At 37.0% G+C, this 21,784-nt stretch overlaps 1 protein-coding gene across 1 annotated transcript; it reads right to left on the minus strand.

The window, feature by feature from the left end:
* Nucleotides 1–4,872: 4,872 nt before the first annotated feature.
* CAAP1 (caspase activity and apoptosis inhibitor 1) lies at nucleotides 4,873–20,767 on the minus strand. Its single transcript, XM_054288523.1, has 6 exons — nucleotides 20,612–20,767; nucleotides 19,382–19,582; nucleotides 17,788–17,872; nucleotides 17,108–17,183; nucleotides 9,400–9,473; nucleotides 4,873–5,607 (listed from the first exon to the last, which is right to left on the minus strand). Exons 1-6 carry the CDS (start codon nucleotides 20,741–20,743, stop codon nucleotides 5,264–5,266), a joined length of 912 nt encoding a protein of 303 aa, XP_054144498.1. The 5' UTR covers nucleotides 20,744–20,767; the 3' UTR covers nucleotides 4,873–5,263.
* Between the last annotated feature and the right edge of the window lie 1,017 nt (nucleotides 20,768–21,784).

A 21,784-nucleotide genomic window follows, 5' to 3' on the forward strand; every position in this document is an offset into this window, starting at 1 on the left:
GTCTCAGCCTTTCTACTGATCTCATGACAATGAGACCATCACTTTATCCTTCAACTTTTCAACTTTTTATCCAAGTAAACAGAAAATAAAGTGTTTAAATTGCAAGTCATTCCCCTTTACTATTCTTCTCCTGTTCACTTTATTATGTAGGGAAAACTACTGCTTACACATTGTTAATACAGTTTGGACTCTGCTCTTAGTACATTACTTTTTGAAACAGACATTGTTAAAGCAACACAGCCCCCTAGTGTGGATGTAATCCAAAATTTAATTCACATACAATGACGAGGCATTAGCTTTCACCAGACTACCTGTACTAAAAATTACACAGACTTCAACAAAAAAACCTCTCACTAAATGATGACACAAATGAAAAACTCAAAACCATATACAAAGTAAATCTGCACCAGCCAATAATTAAGACTGTAGATTTAACAATAATTTAATAGCTTAGATAATTTATATCTGGAACATTTCAGCTAACAGTTTTGAGCGAAGATTTAGATGCTTTCAAAAAGACAGAATTAAGTCATGGACCTTCTTTCTCAAGCTTCATATCTTAAGAACTGGAAGAACTTGTTCTTAAGTGGGTTATCACTTATGTAATATAACCCAGCAGTTGCATTTTCACTATTCATTCTGTTGTGCCAACACAGCAAAAATTCAATCAGAATGGTGTCTCAGGTGAGAAGCAGATGGGCAGGATAGTGTGTGATTAAGTTTCCTGATGTGGTTCTGTACATATCCACATTAACACTAACTGCAGGGAGGGGACCAGGACACAGCCTGAGAATAAGCAATTACACCAAAATGTATGCACGGTTCCTTACCAGCATTCATACTCAGCTTAAATGTCTTTCCCAGTACTGTTTCTGCCTGCCTTTAAGGCTAGTGTCAACATGCTTAGACTAAACACACTTTTCCAGTTGTGTCTCTTGCCCTGTGCTTCTCTAGCAACCTTAGAACACTTTATCTGCATCTGCTCCTTCCCAGTGGATAGGCCTTCAATACAGTCATGTAGAACTGCACACAGTATTCCAGTGAAATGAAGCTGAGACTTCTTATATAATGTAGGATTCACTGGAGTCTGGAAACACAAGATGGAGGGCAAGGCTTTAGATTAAACAATTCATGGCTTTGCAGAACCATTAGATTAAAAAAAAAAAAAATTGAGACTGACATTATTCAACAATCCCAGGGACCAAAAGTTACCTTTACACACTGTTTAAAAAAATTATAATGCAATGAATGAACAAATGAACATGTTCCATTCTCTGTTTATATTTGGTTTGAGGTTTCTTTTCATGCTATTATTGGGCTGTATAATGTAATAAATACGTAATATCTAGATTTAAATTTTTGCGATCTTTCCTTACCTGACCACAGAATCAAGTTGATTAAAGGATATATGGCTAGCCCTTCCTACAAGCAGTAATTTTTCTCCTCCTTTTATGTATTCTGTTTGCATATTTCAATATTAAAGCTAAAAAAGAGCCAAGAAACATGAGATTTCAGCCCCTCCCCCAAAAAGTCAAGTATTTTAACATCTATATTTGGCCACAGATAAGGTGAACAAACATTTTTTTCTTCTCTATGTATGTTGCAGATTGACTTAGCAATAAACACGAATGTTTATACTACTGGAACTAAATTGCAGGACTTTATAATCAGTTTTTAATTTGGTGCCTATGCTCCTAAAATTATGCTGTTCTTATGTTTCTGGATCAATTAACCACCTCATCTCCTTTCCTGACTAAAGGGCTTATTTCACAATTAATCTTCAATTATCTTCTGTGAAAAGGGCATATTTACCAGCATCAGTGATCTCATAAAGGTAAATCAGTGTTTATAATTTTAAGATAAGTGCATAAAATGCCATATAAAAACTTACTATGCACTCATGCGCATAAAGTCTTTCTTCAGCTGATGTTTTTAGAGAATGCTTTAGACACAGAAGGGAAAAAAAAGCAACTTTAGTTACAGTAACTGCTTTTGTAAACATTATTTAAAAAATAATAGTGACAACCAAGCAACCATTTACCAGCTTTAAAGCTCTGACTCTTTACATTTTGTCCCACTGCAAGGTTTCCCCAAGGTGGCTGCTGCTTTTGAAACTGTGCTCCTTTAAATACAGACAAGGCCCGAGTAAAGTGCTACACAGCTGACTCCTCTGGCAAGACTCACAATGCAGCGCTGAACTGTTCATGTTTCATCTGGCATCTCAACAGTACCTGGTTAGAACAACAGCATCTTCTATCACCTACACAGATTATCTGACTCCCTGTTTTTTCAACTACACTTAGAAACAACCTGTCGTTATCAGTGATCAAAATTTCATTCACTACAATCAACAATTCACTAATTTCAAACAGCAAAGAACATTTTTATAACACATCTTAAAATAAAGTCTCTTGGACAAAATACTTTTGAGAGCAAATACTATATTGAAAAGTGTATTACAAGGGGAACTAATTCTATGCTGCGGAAATATTTGGGATTTGCTTCTCAAAACTGGCAACTAGAAATCTATTTATTGTTCTCTATGAAATCACCATAACAGCAAAGCCTCCAGAGATAAATACTCTTGACTGTCTGTGGGAGAGTGATTAATCTTTTTATTCATCTAGTACACAGTTAACCCTCCTCGTCCTCAAAAGATCTTTTTCAGGCTGGCCAACACTCAGTGTTTAATAACTGTCTCCTGACAAAATGGTTGATCAAAACCCAGTAACACAATTTTAACATTTCATAAATAATTCAATATATTTTACATACAAATTGCCTCTCCTTCCAAATGAAATAATAAATTTATTTTTCAAGTAAAGATCATAGAGATATTTAAAAGTGAAAAACGAAACAGCTGTATAATAAATATTTTAAATACACTGGATTTTTTTATCTCTTCAATGATACAAATCAATGCAAGACCACATGTAATTTAGCTGATCTGTTTTTAACCTAAGCAGCAACAGTACAATATCCTAAAAATGAATTAGCACTTGTGTAACCAATCACATTAAGTATTTCACATGATTTTTTTTTTTTTATTTTTTGTAAACAGCTTAATTGAATTTTCTTGGAATACTTCTCATCTTTTAATTTTGAATTTAATTAGGCTGTAATTACAAAACTTCTCTGCCATATGCATAGTAAACCTGTTTCATCTCTGTCACACTACATGTTAAAGTTAGCTAACTTTAACATGTAGCGTAGCTTGAAATAACACCCTTTCAATGTGCTATATAACAAACTTTTAAGGGTGACCTGGGAAACCAGTAGAAAAATAATAAATACCATACACCTCCACAAAGTAGTCAGTAGAAGGCAATTACATTCTAGTTTATCATTACTTCTGCCAGTATTTTTGGGTTGCTAAACAACTGAAATGTGTTGTTTTCCAACATCACTGAATAAACTTCATATATGTGGCTTCTTCTGGTGATGCAGGAAATGCCCTTGCAAGCAATATTTCCACTTGCACAGCAGGCAAGGTGAGGTACTTGGTGCCTTAATGACCTAAGTACAGCAGCACCGAAATGTATCTTTGAAATCCAACACAGCTCCACCAGTCTATGACTTTGTAAAAGAGAAGACAGCACATCTAAGTTTTGCCAGCTGTCCTTCTCTGATTACTTCTTCAGTTTCTCCAGACTCAAATAAAACACAAGTTCACCAAACACCTAAGTGGAATTGACCAAAGACAACACCCACAGATTTTGAGACAGTAAAGTCACCTTTTGAATTGTGTGTATATATTTTCACTTACAATCTCCATTTGCTACAAAATAATAGAAAAAATGCTGACGATGTGGATAACACTAGAGTCAGGTGCACTTTACCAAGGTCACTGATATCACTTAGTAGAAGCACGCTGTAATTTTATCAGCTGTATTTAATGAAGGTTTTAGGTTATTATCAAATTTACACTGCACTAACATTTTACAATAATGTTGGTTGTAGAGGAAATCAATCATACTTAAGAAATATACAAGAAGCTTGCTACAGAAAGGGATTTAAAAAGAAGCTGGCAAAAAAGAAATGGAATAAAGAGAAGGAAGAAAAGGGATAAAATTAAAGAATATAAAGAAAATTATAAACTTTAAAAGAATTCAAGACATAATATCTGAATAGACTTTAGTTTGCAGTAATATTACACAATACTAGGGGAAATTATGTCTGCTTCTGTTGCAAAGCATGTAACTGGCTTTCTAAGTAACAACCAAGGAAAACTGATGAACAAAAATACATAATACATTATTTTACTTAACAAACAGTACAGTTGTAAACTTCACACCTTTAAAGAAAAAAAATTGATGTCTGCATGTGTAAACAAACACACAAATATTTTAATGAGCATTCGTTGTAAAAAAATTAAAATAACTGTTGTAAGATATTATAGCATGAAAATTAATTCTGAAATTCAATTTATTTATAAAGGAATACCTTGAAATGGATAAAAATAGAAATTATATTTTAAAATCTTATAAATAAATTAAATGCCTTTTCTAATAAAGCATACTGAAATTAGGTGGATTTTCCTACTTTGAGGGGACATGAAATAACTACATCAATTGAATGTTAAAAGCTCAAGGTCTTCTGAACTGTTTGATTTGTTAAATATTATGCCAAATATTCAAAAGGAAAGCTTTCCAGTTAGGAAGAAACTCTGTGTTTTCTTCAGTTATAATACAAAAGATAAGAGTGGAGAAAAGTGACAAAACTACATGGCAGTGTAATAATCTCTGCTCTGTCTCTTTCAGGCACTTTCATAACTCTGAAAATAACATGTTCAACTGTTTATTTGAAAGGTAAAAATCCTTCCCTTTAGGAATTAAAATTTTAAAAACTGAGAATACTTTTACACAATGCATCACATTGTAATTAGAGTACCTACATTATGATGAGATGGGCCCCAAGAAAAATTAAGCAGTCTCAAATCTCTTCCTACCGTAACCATTCAATGATTCCATGTTTCTACAAGAACCTTTCCGGAAGGCACCAGATACCTGGCACAGCTCCATATGTGGTGTGACTCCCTGAGGAAGTAACCCAGCACAAGGACACCTCATCTCAGGGAAGCATCAACCACTGTTTGTGAATGTCATGGAAGCAGCACACTAAAGGCAACAAAACCACTGAACCACAGGTCAGGATACACAATACAGTCTGAACGAGGAATGTCACACCCAACCCAAACATAGCACTGAAGAGAACAGACATCACCTTTTTCGAAACAAATAATGAAAATGAAATCTGAAGAGTCTCATGGATGTTTCTTTACATCACCAGCTTTCATCAGAGCCTTAATAGCTCTGGCCCTCATCTCGAGTTCCAGAAGCTCCAGCTGTTGTGCTGATGGCTGAACATCTTCTGATGGAGGAACAGCTAAGGCTGCTGCTTTGGGCTCCTTCGGGCTGGACTCTGCCAACCCCAGAATCTCATTCACACTCTTCTCAATGTCCTTCTGAAGGTCATCTATCTGGCCAGCTCCACTTCTGACAGTGCTCTCTTGCACATCTGGACCATCCTCTTCATTGCATGGGCCTTCTATGTCACTATCATATGCATCTGCATTTATGCTGAGGACATCACTATCTTCTCCCTTGCCTGTAACACAAACATAACTATCACAGAGTTGCTTAACAGAATTCTTTTACCTCAACCTACAAAATCATTTTAGCTTAAAGTATTACTCTGCAAATTAAGAGAGTGGAAAAAATCTAGAAAAAAAATCTATATGATAATCAACTCCTCTTCTTTGTCTCCTTCAACTTTTAAAGGTAATTTATACAAGTTTTATTGCATCTTTATGCAATTATAAAATAATATGCAGTATAGCAATGCAGCAATACCAGAAAAATTTATTCCCTCCTGTGAAGTTACATTACCTATTTTTCTAATTAAATTGTCAAAAAATTTTATACTAAAGAAAACTTCTGCAGTGCAAAACTGATTTTCGTTTATCTCTTAAATAAACCTAATTTTCAGATTGTAACTTCAAAAATTACACTCAACTATGTTATGTATTTTAAGAGGCATGGGATTTTAGTGAGACACAAGACTAAAAATTAATAGAAACTCATAGTGCAACTACTCAGAATTTATCATTAGTCTTCCAGATGTATTTAACTCCACATAAAAACATGGCTAAATTTAAGACTTAGAGTTAATTAATTGTGGCTGAAAGTTGGAGTATATTTTTAAAAACATAATTAAAAGAGGCAGCTCAGTAAAATAAAAGCAAAGCTCTAACAGAACCTAACTAACCATTCACCCAGTTTGGCTGCAGCAAGACTTGCTTTTGACACACTGGCCTCCAAAGTTCACACTCTTTCAACAGCTTTTGTAAATGTGGAAATTAAGAGCAAGATTGGTTCCAGCTTAAAATGAATAATGTGTAGTCAGATGATAATTAAGTTACTGATTACAGAGACTTTATAATTGAGTTATTACTTTTAAGTTTTTATTATTAAATTACTACTTTTGGTAATACCATTTTTACCACTTGCACAGGGAAACAACAGCTTTAGAAAAATGCTATTCTTTTTTTAAAAACATTTAAAATGCGTTATGGTACCTGTATGCCCTTGGTATTAATGCATGAAAAGTGCTCAAAAACCTTAGGAAGATTTATTGTTCTTGGTGTTTACAATATTCCTCCCATCCTGAGGGTGTGGGGAAAAAAATCAATACTGACTACTTCAAAAGCTATAAATGCAATTTCTCTAGTTAAAAAAATAAAAGGAGGGAGGAAAGGAAGATCAAAACAGCTCAGAATTGTTTTATGAACAATAGTAATATTTTAAAACATTAGGGTTTTGTTGATTCAGCATTGAAAATTTTTTGTATTATAGGACACATTTTAGTTACTCACTCATGATCACTCTGTATCAGGCTGTGATCATCACAGCATTTAAGTTCAGATTTAACAATTCTGCACACTCACCCTGAGAATGCACTCACACAGCTAAGGTATGTGGCACCTCAAAAATTCCAAAATGAAAATATATGTTAAGAAATACAAAAGAAGTTTACAGACCACTTTTCATCTTTTTTTAAAGCAAGATAAATCACAATTTTGAAATAATAAAATTTGAAAACCTAAAAATTAAACAAGGCTCCAAAAATTCTCCTCACAGCAGTGTGTATTGAAACTACTCATGAGATGAACATACAAAGGTCTTCTTTGATCCTAAGTAGTCTTGGCCTGTTCCTACTGTGACAGTAACTTCAAGGTTAATATTTCATTTTCATATGCAGTTTCCCCTACTTCCCATACCATTTAGTCATCTTTGAACAGTATCTTTTTAACTTTACCTTGCAAGCCGCAATGTGTGCGAAAGATCAGAATGGGAAACAACAGGATTAAGAAACTGTCTTTCTTCACAGTATCAGTCAGTGTTTACCTAACATGCTGGCCAGCCAAGGAGTATTCCCATGGATCAAAAAATCAGCTGTATTAGTGGATCACAGTTCAAAGCCTGAAACTTAACATCTGAGTCTGACCATCCTAATATACTGCCAAAGTCAAACTGACCTGTACAGAGTCTGGCTGGGATGGAGTTAACTTTCTTCACAGTAAAGTACATGATGCTGCTTTCGGATTTGTTTCTGAAGCATGTTGATAACAAATGAGTTTGGCTACTGCTGAAGAGTGCTTGAACAGCCTCAGGGCTTTCTCTGTTTCTCACTCTGACCCCACAGAGAGTACACTGGGAGGCTGGGAGGATGCAGAGCCAGGACAGCTGAGCCAAACTGACCTAAGGGATATGCTCCACCATACAGCACTGACCTCTTCCCAAGTAACTGTCATGCATGCTGAGTCTGCTTTCCAGGAAGTGGCTAAAAATCTGGCTGCCAATGGGAGCTTGTAACTAAGTCTCTGGTTTTTGCTTTGCTTCAATGTACAGCTCTTGCTTCACTTATTGAAGAGTCTTTATATTGACTCATAAGTTGTCCTCATTTTGTTTTGCTGACTGTCACCTTTATCCCACTGGGGGACAAACGATTCAGGGGTTGGTAGGTGCCTACTGGGTCAGCCCATCATAGGATTCCTTTTGGAATCAATTGTCACATTAAGAAGGAACAAAATATTAAGTCATTCATGTCTATCCCAGAGAAGCTGGGCAGAACAACCTTGGGTTCTATTTAGAAATTGGAACCTTCAAAACTGTGGAATTCAGGGTTCATTCAGGCTTTTTGGCCTGCAGATGTATAATGAGTTAACAGGCTTTACTTCCCTCTTTTGCTTCTGTGTTTTTACAGTAATAAGGATCATGGCTGGCATTTCTCATCATATTTTTCATTTTGGTAACTTTTACTTTTTTCTTCATCTACAGTTGCAAAATTAATTTCAGCACACTTAATTTCATTGTTAAATTTTAATTTTATCCACTTTTGCTTATTCTCTCATTCTCCCTTCTTTTTCCCACAGCTTCTCAGGCTGTGGGAAAAAGAAGAGAGAATGAGAGAATAAACAAAAGTGGAGAGAATGACTGGAGTTACACTTTCTAATCTATACAATATTCTCAAAAGTTCTTAAAAGCTAACATCTTGAGAGGAGTCACTGTTTTAGCCCAAAGCACTCATGGTGCTCTGGTTGATTAAGTCATAAAACAAACAATGATATCACTTGCAGTAACCATCAATTCCTTTTGATAACACAGAAGTGGAAGATATCTGCAGGAAATCTGTCAGTTCTAAGGTTCCTCCAATAGTACAAGAAGCAACATTTAAATGATTATCCACAGTCATAGCAACTCACACAGTTTTGGTGCTTTTATTATGTACAACTCTTTCCCATTTGACTCTTCTCACCAACTAATTCAAAAAAGAAACACATTTCAAAAGTCATTCCAAGAGACATCTTTTAGACAACATTCTGAATTGTGAAATAGTAGCTGCAAGAAGCAAATAAAGTTAGATTTTGCAGAAAAGAAATGTAGCTTAGAAGAATTTTCAGCATTCTTTGACTAGAAAAGCTATTTCTGATCTTTCTGCTTAGAGCCAGTCAAAATGAAAATAAACATACTGAGACAGAAACACCTCTAGTTCTAGTGCTTCATGCACAAACTAATATTGGCAATTGTTATATGTGCTGATTTAATGACTGGAATAAAACAAATACTCCTGCAGGCTAAAAGTACTGTTTTCTTGTGTAAAAAGTACAAATGTGCACCAGTAACTTCTGAGCCTTTGCATTTTCTATCCTGCCAATCACTGTAGTACTTGAATGTCTCACAAGCTATGCTTTTGTATTTAAGAAGAGAAAGTACACAAAACAAAATACTCTCTCCCAATGTATGTTCATTCTCTGTTCACAAGAGAGCTGTCAGCTACCTGGAATAAGTCACTGCCCAACATCAAGAACACAAAATTTCAGCTGTCTCTACAACATACCTTGCTTTGACTCCTGACCTTCCAGCTTGCTGTCTTCTCTCAGAGAAGAAGTTGAGTCTATACTGTTGTCCTGTCTGGAAACAATTAAGAACACATTTTAATCACCATAATTTAAAATTTAACAGAACATTTTTTAGAAACTAAAAAATTATCAGGGGGTAGGCCAATAAGCCAGCTACAGTAGGAATAAGGGCAGAAGAAGTACAGAGAGCTAATGTAAGCACTTGAAAATAAACTTTTTTTGTTTTGCCTTGTGATACACAAGGATAAAGCATTTATTTCCACTGCATCCTTGCCTTTTAGAGTAACAATCCTCAATGGCTGTAACTGAGCAACCACAGGTGAGCAGTTATAAGGGAAAAGCTCCTCATATTAGGAGCTTTTCTGTAAAACTCAAAATAAATTGTCACATAATTAGATTGTTTGGAAAAATGATAATTTCTGCTGCACTCAAATACTATTTACTGTCTTATTTTGAAAGTAAAAAATTACTTTAATGAAATTATCATCAGACCATCACTAACCTCACCTAAACCAGAATCTTCTTGCTTCACAAAGGGATACCTTTTAAAACAGAAGTATTTACAACTCAGCTATTACAGTTTATTCAGTACTCGCATTTCTCTATTTCTCCTACTTAAAGACTTCTACCCTTGATGTGTAGGGCTTCAACTCTTACACAAGTGTAAAGAAGAGACACTTCAGTGAAAGGTTAATGTCCTTCATGTACTTCACTCATACTAGTTACACAAATTGTGAAAACATTCAGGAAGAGCACAGGTAGAACAATCCAGAATCACAGGAAAAGTTCAATTGCCACATCCAGTGAGCATTTTGACAACAGAATTGCCAAATTTCTAAACTGGAGTTAGTGTATCATTGGTTTCATCTGTATTAATATGGAATCAATGCACCTCTCCTGGCCATGGGAACTTAACAACTCTATAAAAAGGAAGCAGTATTCTGGTGTCACAGATGTAAATATAATGACTAACAACTTGTTTCTCAATAATGGCCTTTAGGGCTTTCCTGAAAGTGAACACAGATCTATTTTCCTTGTGCTTTACAAGTTGTGTTTTTTCCCATATGCCCAATGGTTTTACCAGGAGGAGGAACACCACAGTATTTCTAGAAATCACGGTCTGAGAGGAGAGGCAGTTATTTTCATTTCTATTTCCTTTAATGAAGCGGCAAAGGCTACATCAACAGATTCTCCTTTTTTCCCCTACTTTTTTTAGCTATTGGAACATAATTGTGTAAAGTATCATCAATAACTCATTAAGGACAATAAAAAGGTCAATACACTTGCCTAGCAAACCCTGGATGTGAACACCAGTCTGTTCTGCCTATTTATTGAGCCACATGGCTACACTAACTCCTTTTCCAAATTAGATGAGAATAATCACAATATGCCTACACACGTATAGGCAACTGCAACCAACAACTGCAAAGAGGACCACAAGTCAGATGGGCCTAAAGGACTGTGCTGCCAGAAATCAGACAGAATGAAAAATATACACCTTCTCCAGGATTTTCAGTGTCATGCAGCTGTAAGTAGATGCTTGTAATTCACTAGCAAACCTCAAGCTAGTCTAGACAAGAAGCAGGATGCAAGATCTGGGACTAAGGTATGAAGCAGACTGTAAAATCAGAGTTAAAATTCCAAAAGCAGAGTAGGTTCTGCAAGTAGGCAAATTTTGGGATGATAATAGAGCACTAGATACCCCAGAGATGAACAGCTTCAGCTACCAGGGACAATCACAGGCCTACACCTGCCATCAGAGAGGCCTGCATGCACATGTAGTCTGAGCAGCAACAGCAACAAGGATACAAACCTTGTGGGCTTCTGTGCCAGCAGCCAGGGAGAGATGTGGATTTCAGACCAGCTACTGGTTGGCAGATGTGGATGGAACCACTTGGTTTTTGGCTTTTTTTTTTTGAGCAACTTCTAACAATTTGCTGTATCTAGCTACTTAACTCTTGACCAAAATTAGGTTGTAATATACCCAGATCATCACTAAGAGCAGAAGCAGCTTTGGCTGCTCCTGTCTAATCCTCTTTCACATACATACTTCACCATTCAGAACTCAGTAGTCATGTTCACAAAGTGGACAGCAAAGTGTCCTTAAAAGCCTGATCTTGCACCAGTAGTATTCAGACAGTAGATTTCAGAACTCTGGTATCACCTTAATGTCTGATGAGGAACTGTAATCATCTCTTTCAGAGAAAACAAAGTGGCCACTATAGTTCAAACATTGGCTGTGAAATTATCCACAATCATTTTAACAGCCGTATTAAAAGAAATTACCAACTTTAAAAGAAACCACACACTGAAACTTGCAAAGTTTATTCCTGATGCTTTGACTTTAACAATAATTACAGCAAACCCATATTCCTTTAGAGACTACCTACTGTCAGCAAAAGAATTTTTATGACATGGGAGTACTTTTAGAGCATGTTTTACTCTCTCAGAATTGATTGGATTGGACTGCATTGCTGCTGAACCTTCATGACTTTGCTTTGTAGGCAAGCATTTTGCACCATCTACTGGTCCAACAAATGCATTTTAAGTTCATTGCTCAGTTTGGCTTTTAACTTGTTAGCCTTGTTTTATGTGTTTGCTAGTGAAAAATATTTTTTCCCTAATTATTTCTAGTGTGGCATACACGTAAGAAAGGGGGGTCTCCAAACAATGGGAGCAGAAGATATGTTATTCTAAAATTAAGGGACCTTATAAACACTTAATACTCTCTTTTTTCATGCTGTGCTGGTAAGTGACAATAGTAATTTAGAGTGTCTCCCTTTTGCCAGCCTTTATATTTCTCCCTCAAGATGACAGTTAAGTTCAAAGTCAATCTTCCAAGCAATAAACTCAGCACTTTTAATTTATTATTTTAAACAGAACAACATTTTCACAGTATGATATTTTCAGCAGAAAGAAGCTAACTACACTACAATTTTCTGAAAACAAATGTTGTAAATTTAAATTTACTTTACTTTATGTAGAGCATGCATTTCCATGTTGTCATGTGCCACAATAGTGTAATCCCTAACTGGGCTCACACAAATGGTTTCTGTACAAAATCTGCTACAGGAATTTGCACAGCTCTCAAAGCATCTGGGTGTGAAAGTGATTTGGTACCCAATTCCAGTAGATTTTGCAAAGTGGGGTAAAAACACAGCAAAGGTTAGGAAAAGGAGTACTGGTAGAGGAGCAGATGGCTAAGGATTGACAGTAGCTCTCCAATACTGGCGGCAGGGATACAAGGTTTCAGTGGTCACTGGGGTTGGAGACCAGAAGGAAAAGTATTATTCACCTAAATCTCCAGTGAGACTTGAGATCAGGACCTCTGTTATTTTTGACGTGATGCACCTTCCTGAATTAAAATTTGCCTTTGCACTCAGCTCCAGGCCTAAAAACCATTTCTAGAAGTCCCAAGCCCTTGAAAGATTCCTGCAAATTTTTGTTCCAAGGATAGTTTTCAATGACAAATGAGAACCAAAATAATTAACAAGCATTAAGTAGCAAGTTAAAAAAACAAAAGGGAAAAAAGTTCTTATGAAATAGTGCTTCTGAAGAAAGGTATCTCAAAAGAGAGGTGTTAATCAAATAGTTTAATGAGCTATGCAAAGTCCATCAGTCCTGTTACAGGTGATGTTTGAGGACACCACAAGAACAGAAGGCAGTGGAGCAAATGAGCCAAATGCTGATGTATCTGTTCAGTGACTCATGCAGCTGGTAGTTACAGAGATTCCAAATGCTGAAAATAACCAAATTGTCTTACAGGGGTAAATGTCAGATGGTAATTGCTTGCTTGTGAACACGCAGCAACCAGGAGCACAACACATCAAAACAAGACAAAAGTTTTATCTGCTAACCTTTCCAAAAGAAAACAAGCAAACTACACTTATGACTGCAAAGTAGTAAAACACCTCTAAATTCTTGAAATAGCAAATATTAAACTGCAACTTTTCACTCAGGGAAAAAAATGAGCCCAATATGATTTTGAAGGCAGAAGATCATTTACTCAGACTCATATGAACATTGATCATTACAATGACACTAGAATGTTTGTTCTTTTAATGTTTTACTAACACAGCATGTAACTTACTTTCACTTGTTCTGCTGAAGGATATTTGAAGAATTAATTCAGGTAAAAGAAAAGAAACAGCTCAAAAACATGCTAACACTTCTTGAACAAGATGAAGAATACCTACTTGGTTTTTCCAAGACATCTGACTCCTGTCAATTAAATATCTGATGTTTAGCTGGAAGCTTCATATACAATAATTCTCTTATTTTAACAGTATTCAATTTCAGACAGTAATACAGAAATGCAAGAAAAATCTGTGAACTGCATATTCAAAAACCTATACAGAGCTGCCAAATAACAAAATTTATCTATTGCAACAGCATGTTCCAGTTACTGGCAAATATAGGCCCTGCTTCTTCAATTCTTCTGCATGGTTATTGCAGGATTTATAATGCTTCACACAGAGTAAGCTGGTGATAAAATAAAAGAGTAAATGTTTTACATGCTAATGTAAGCATGTGAAGCATTTACATAGTTGAAATTCATGAAAAGCCTCAGGATTTCCACTTCTAGTAACAGAATGAGGATATGTGCAAAAACAAAAAACAGAAGATACAATTTACAATAAGATGCAATGCCATCTAAAAGTTTCACATAAAGATCTGAATTTTGCAAATTTCCTGTAACTAGAGAAACTTCCCTAAATTCCTGCTACTTTTAGCTGGTACAGACAGGAAACAGCTCTTTAGACACTGAGAGTAATTTGCTTATTTAATTTGAAATTTCTCTAGATGTATTGATTCAAGCTTTCTGAATTTCAGTTGATATACGCAGATGGCTAAAGGCACATTTGTTGAATTTATGTTTTTCAAAGGACGATAACAAAAGAAACAAAGGGGTGTTTCCAATCAGTTAAAAAAACACTTTTGATGAGAGTACAACTTGCTACTCACTTTTTCCTTTTCCACATTCACATTTGAATGTAAAAACTAATACAAGTCAGACTTTAAACAAATAAGGTACAATAGAATGCAGGAAAAAGAAGTAATTTACATGAAAGCCATATGCAATGAAGATAACCTACGAAGAACTAACAGCGATTATATAAATAGAGAAAATGCCTTTTTTGTTATGAGAAGTCTTTTCTATTCCCAGGGCAAACAAACTTGCCTACTTAAATCCAGATTAGAAATATAATTAATGATTACAAACAATGCTTGTTTGTCTTAGAAATGCAGTTTTCAGTATTTTTTCACATTGGCATCTTAAGCCTCCGTAGTGGCTAACTTGTTGAAACACAGTTTTCTGAAGTTTTGAAAACTTGCATTTATAATTATTTACACGCTGGTTATAAAGAAGCTGGCCCAAGGCCCAAAGATTAGACTACTTAGTAAAAAGTGCTTGTGACTGTTTACTGTTGTAAAAGCATCGTATTGGTTCTACTTACTGAGCACTGAACTTCAAGATTAACATAAAACCTTAATTCTCCTCATTTTCTCCTATCCCTTTATTTTTCTATCATCCAAACAGCTTTTCTGTTTTGCTTTCTTTTTGTTAATGCTACCACACAGCTGAACCGTGGAGCCAAGGTTCTCAGACAGCACCCACTGATGCAGAATGCTATTTTTGAAAGGGAGAAGAAAATCCCCAATTCCTAAAACTTGTCTGCCCAGCATGGAGGGGTCTGAAACCCTAAACTATCAGGATACAGATACAAAAACAAGAGGCACCTCAACCACTGTTTGTCACAGGAAGCAATTTGCTCTACAACTATGAACAACATCTCTCAGTTTCTTTTACCTTTTTGAAACACAATTTCTTGATTTTCTGTCAGTTACTGAAACCTTCCTAACTGGCATGGGAAAATAGGGTAAGTGTCTTTGATATCCACTAGCTAAAAAATGGTAAATTCTGATTTTTCTTATTTGATAGTTTTATTAATTAATTTCCTCTTTTTAGATTTTTACCAGCTCAAATAATTTCCATATAAGAAAGAATTTACACAGTCTACTATATCAAAGGATCATAAATACATGTCTCAACAGTAGCTTTGAAACATCTTGAAGACACAGAACAACCTTACTGAAATCCAGCAGCACTACTCCTGCCATACATCTTGGAGATAAAGAACACTTAACATATTTTGCAATAGTAAATAGCTTGTGAGTTAGACCTTAAACAAAAACCCAAAACAACACATAATGTCTCGGGGAATCAAAAAATTTGGGTATTTTTTATGGCTTATTTAGCCAGCAAGTCTGCCTTCTCATTCTATTTAGAACTTCACTGGCAAATTATCAATCACTTTACAGAGACTATTCCACATAGAGACCACTACCCTACATAAAGAAACCCAAATTTTAGTATATTTAGTAGTTTTTTAATTTTTCTATCTGCTTTTCCAAGCAGCCAGCAGAGGGCAATGTCCAAAATAAGAAAACTAGTTTTTAAAACTGATGACCCCGTTCATAGATCACATAGGCAACAAACAGCACAGCAGAATACATTAACAATGGGCTCCAAATGGAACCTTAGAAGAAATAGTGTCAAAGGGTATTAAAACTGTATCACAAGGAAAAGAATGAAAACTAACTTTGTATCCACTCCATTTTCTAGTATATTTGTATGATGAGAAATCAAAGAAAATTATGTGATAACTTCATAGTTTGTTTTGAATCAAAGACAGGATCAGAAATTAGGTCTCTGCTAAAGAAAAATACTGACCAGAATGTGAAAGTTGAATTAGTGTTACTACCTTTCCCATCCATTTGTTCTTATTTAGGAGGTTTACATAAACTAACCAAATCAGTAGCTAGGAGGTTACTTTAATCCGCCCATCTCTGGTGCATTGTCTTGTACTGTCTCAGAGGTTTATTAAGTGTGTCCTGAACCTGTGGACCAGCTGTAATCAGGTCAGTGTTGAAAACATAAAAGCTTATTAGTCTTCTAGAAACAAGTTAGCCTCACTAAATTTGATGCATTGTGCATGGTAACTAGTAACTTTCCTTTTCCCTTCACTAAAGTAGTGAAGGGAAACTATCAAACAGGTGAACTCCTGACAAAGAAATGGTCTTTAAAAAACAGAGAAGCATTTTAAGGTCAAGTGCTGTCTTTTACAAAACTGCCTGATACCAAGGTAAGAGCAAGAGACCAGAAACCTCTGTTCTTGAAACTCTAGATTCTGTAGCACTCCTTATACAGAGTGCATTGAACCGGTGAGTGTCAGTGCTGCTTCAATTGCAGCAGGAATGAAGGACCAGAATGAAAGTTGAAAGACAAGGGATAAATCTCAGTTGAACTGAAAGTACACTTAAAACAATTCACTGACTTAAGTGGGAGGGGTTTACTACTTTAGCTCACACCAAAGACAACCTAAATCACACCACTTCTGTTGCAGGACACAAGTATGAAAATTTAATTACCACAACTCAGCTGCTATGCCTCTATGAGCCCAGTTATGTGGTCAAGACACACTTAAAGTCACAAAGTGACAACATCATGTCTGTAACTTTAGGGCTTGCTAGTAGCCACACTTCATTGTCATTTAACTAGAGTAATTAATTAAGGATATAACAACTGCATCTTTCAATTATATATTTGATCATTTCTCATGAAAAATCTCTGAATTGTTCAGTCTCCTTAAATTAAGTTTAAGTGTTTTATCTTTTACTCACTGACTGACTGAATCACCTCCAGTCTTGTCTCCTCCATCTGCCTCCTCGTCAGTATCAGAATCAGCTCCAATCTTGCCTAGATATACACAGTTTCAAACATGAAAATTTAGGAAAGTGATATAATTAATACTACATACTTAGGTTTACTTTTAATTATTAACTCTATTGCAATCAGCAGAAGAGGATTTTTCCCAGTTAAAGCAGAAGTTCTAAAATTAGACTTAGTCAAAACCAAAACCCTTATTTGGGAGTCTTCTGTTGGCTTCACATACATTTATACTGGATTACAAAAAATCTGATTAGCTACTCTGATTAGTACAATACTGTGGGTGCTAAAAATAAAGTACAGAATTAACAGCAAGATACTCTGGAGCACTCAGACTTGAAGAGCTTTTCTTCATTGACAAGACAGCAATATGTTTACAAATAAGTCCTATATTCCTTAAATATCACGCGCAAGTTTAATAAAGCTGTGAAAAGCTGGAATGTCATTTCCTTAACCAAAGTACATGAATTGTGTGTCTTGGAGGAACTGAGCAATTATGGATACATTAGTATATACTTACTAGTGTGTGTCTGTATATATACATATATATTTTTAAGTTGCTAAAATAAGTGCAAATTCAGTTGAGGCAGATTATTTTCTGGTATACAGTGGAGTCTAAAAGTTTCATTCATACCTTCAAGTATCTTCAACAGTTTTTTTTCAGATAACAGCTCCAACTGCTCCATGCAAAGTCTTTTGATTTCATCCATGGAACAGTTCTAAGAAGACAGATAAGACAAACCACAAGCTACTAAAAATTTCTGAGAAGAGAGTAATTAAAGTTGTAATGAAGATCTAACTTGGATTAAAGCCTCCCCCATATTCTGATCTGCACTGATGCAACTGCTGTAGAAAACCAGGTGTTTCAGTAATGACAAGAAATAGCATATGTGTGGGTTTCATCTGAAAAATTAAGCAATATACACTCTATCAGTTACCCGACCTATGGCTCGGAGTCTTTACTGCAGCTACAACACTGAGCACTAGAAACACCAGATTGTATGTGTGAAGCATGGAACAGCAAACAATTGTAGACTTCATTATTCCTAGTTTTGCACCACTAGGGGGAAGCTGGGTTATGTAATTAAGCTTGCAAAGATCAGAGGGAACTGTTGAACGGAAGTCCAAAAACTGGAGAAAATAATCCCACTGACAACACACCAACAGATGCATATCACAACACAGAAAATAAAGCAAGCATGTAAACTGCGATTCATTTCTCATGCTTGGTACATACCATACATTGCCACAGATTTTACTGGTATTCCAGTCACCTTCAAATCTCATACCTCTTGGTGACATTTGGGAATTTCCCATTTTCAAATGAGCTCTGATACCATGTACAAGTACCAAAATTAGGAGCTGCTAAACAGGTTGTAACACCCTCAGTCATATTTTAAGTTTGGTTCTATACTATGAGGCCATTTCCCTACAAACTCAGTAATGTCTTTCCTTCCAGACTCTCAACTTCTTCTTCTGCCAGAGATGAGAAATGGATGAGCCTATGTGCAATTTACCATGTGTTTAAAATGAAGTCCTGTCTCATTTATATTATTAATAATACAACTCATTAAGATAAAACTTTGAGATAAAAAATTTACAACTACCAACAAGCATTACACAGATGACATTTCACTTGCAGCCTCTTCTTCTGTACAGGCTGCTAGCCTAATTTATTTTATGTCCTACTTAAAAGTTCACAAGAGTCAAAAAGCATTTGATCCAAGCCAGTAAAACTCCACCTTTAGTCCATAGGAGTTACAGCTTCAGAAGCTGTTTATGAAGAATGGGCTTTATTTTCTTATCTCAGACATTGCTTTAATACCATACAAAGAAAATCAGCTGCCATAACCAGAAATCAGTATTTTATTTACAAATCAGCATATTAGTTAGTGAACAACACTACTGCATTTACTCCTCATAACCACGAAAATCCTTTTGCATAGAGGGACAGTCTAAAGCTAAACCTGAAGTTTAGAAATGATTGAGCAGTAGCAAAAGGAGTAACCTGGAATAACAACAGCAAATCTTTAAAAAGTCTCACTTCCAGACACATGACTGGGAGACTGCTTAAGAAGAGTACTTGACTTCATAGGAACTTCTTTAGTTGAGAAATATACAGACAGTTTTTAAAATGTAAATGCACTAGGCTTGAGAGAGAAGTATTTTTTGTTACACAAGCATTCAAGATCATGGTAAATATATAAATGGTCAGTGTATTTCAGTACCTTTAAAGTATCAGGCAGCATCTTCTGTAGTTTCTTCTCCCCTATGACACAGAAACACTGTTGAAGCATTTCCTTTTTGTCCCCAATGTAGAAACTGACAGGTTTGAGTGACACAGTGAGATCTAATCCTCCTTCTTCTATATCACTGGGTTGTTCAGCTTCTTCCACTTTTTCTCCAGAGAGTACACTGCATTTTGTTTCCTAAAATCAAAGAAGGCACATTTTCTAGTGAATTAGAGAAGGCAGAAAATTACAGCTTCACTTGTGCTTGCAATAAGTTTCCCTTCATAAACGCAAGGTACATCTTAACGTGGGCTTCTCAAATTCCAGTGTTTCATATTGCAAGGTAACTGCATTACAGAAGTTACATATTTTATTACTGAAAACATTATTGTGCTAGGAAAATTTTTTAAACCTCCATAAAGTGAAAATTACTCCTAAATATTAACTGGGAAATACTATCTGCAAATACTTAGCAGGTGCTTACACATGAAGGCATGCTTTAATGCAGAAGAAATCCATCTGATTAGCTGGGCAGTTAAATCATAAAGCTCATCATTTACAGCTACCCTGCTAAGATTGGCATACAATCCCCTGTCTGGCAGAGTCTTCACAGAATCAAAATGGGCTTCCTATTAGAAAATGCATCCCACATACATCAGCGGAGGACCTCTAGAATAAAAAAAAACTAATTAAACAAAAAAACAAACAAAAACAAAACCCAACCAAACAAAAAAAAAACAAAACAAAAAAAACAAAACAAAAAAAAACCAAAAAAAAACAAAGAAAAAAACCCCAAACCACCAGCCAGAAATATATTTTGTCAGCCTTAGCAATCATTTAGGCGTGCACAACCAATTTTTGCACACCAACATATTCTTGAGAAGACTCGCAAGGCCAGAAGTGTGAGAACCATGACGAGCGCTACCCGAGCTCGTACGCCACACCCCTCACACCTGGGAAGCACAGACCGGCGTCCCCGGGATGCGCGCCCGGGCTCGGCCGGTCCTGCCGCTGCCTCTGCCTGTGCCTGGGCCGCCCATCTTCGCGCCGCCTTCCCTGCAGCTGCACTCCGACCAGCGCGACTGAGCCCGGCCCTTCCCGCAGCCAGCCCCGGCAGGGACCGCGGCCAGGCCTCTGCCGCCGGGACGCGGGACCGGGACCGGGACGCGCCCGGGAAGGCAGAGGCGGCACGGCACCGGCCAGACCCCGCGACTCCGCCCGCGCTACCTCCAGGGCACCGTGGCTGGACTCGGTGCTCCGCCGCTTCCTGTCGCTGCCGTCCGGTCCCGGGGCTCCCTCCGGGCAGCAGGAACGCGAGCGGCGCCGCTTCTTCTCCTTGGAAGACTTCCTGCCCGGCATGGCCGCGCCGCGCGCACGCCGCACGCCGCCGCGGCAGCGCCGCTTCCGGCCGGGAATCGCGCGCAGCGCCCCCTGCCGGCCCCGCGCCGCGGCCTCCGCGCCCGAGGCTCGAGATGGAGGCGCTGGGAATGTACGGGCGGATGGCCTGGGGTGAGCGAGGCCCCAGTAAAAATGCAGCCACGCGTGGGCACGGGACCTCTTTACACAGGTGGAAGATGTAGAAAACACATCTTTCGAGGAGCTGGGGTTGTTTAGTGTCCAGAAGAGGAGGCTCTGGGCTGACCCCATTGCTCTCTAAAACTCGCTGAAAGGAGAGTCTCCTGCCGTGCCTGCAGTGAGAGGACAAGAGGAAATGGCTTCAATCTGAGACATGGGAGATTCAGATTAGATATTAGGAAAAACGATTATCACCATCAGGGTGGTCAGACATTGGAATAGGTGTCCCTGATGGTGGAGTCACCATCCCTGGAGGTATACAAGACACGTGGATCTGGTGCTGGTGGTGTGGTTTAATGCTTCAGTGGTTACAGTGATAATGCTGGGTGGATGGTGGACTTGATGATTACTTAAAGTTCTCTTCCAACATGGATGATTTTACGATGATTCCACAGTTCTATCCTCTGTAGCTACTGTTTAATTCTGACCTTTTCCCTGACTTTCAACCTGTTTCAATGCTGCAAGGACCTGCAAACTCCTCCCTTGGCAGCTGTTTGCCATTGCCAATAACTTTGAAACAACAATAACTTTTCCCATGATACTTACTGTGTACTGGAGAAATTCTTTCATGGGATGCAAACAATTAGGAATTGCAGCAGAGAAGCCTGTTTAAGGCAGGCAGCTGCTTTGTGCAATTCACTAAGACACTGATCAACTTTCTGCCACCAATAAGATTAGTTACGGAGGGAACTCAGTCTATTATCCTAAAGAGGTTAGTGAAAATTAAAGACTATGGTAGATGAATGTCCATAATTAGGCAGACAGCATTTGTATTAAAAATCTTCTTTACTGTGCAAAGATGTGCAATAATTTTCTTCTTTATTT

The sequence above is a fragment of the Melozone crissalis genome, unplaced genomic scaffold (genome assembly GCF_028551555.1).
Source record: "Melozone crissalis strain CALT ecotype California unplaced genomic scaffold, PUWL_Pcris_2 ptg000005l_1, whole genome shotgun sequence".
In the NCBI taxonomy this organism is placed as follows: Eukaryota; Metazoa; Chordata; class Aves; order Passeriformes; family Passerellidae; genus Melozone; species Melozone crissalis.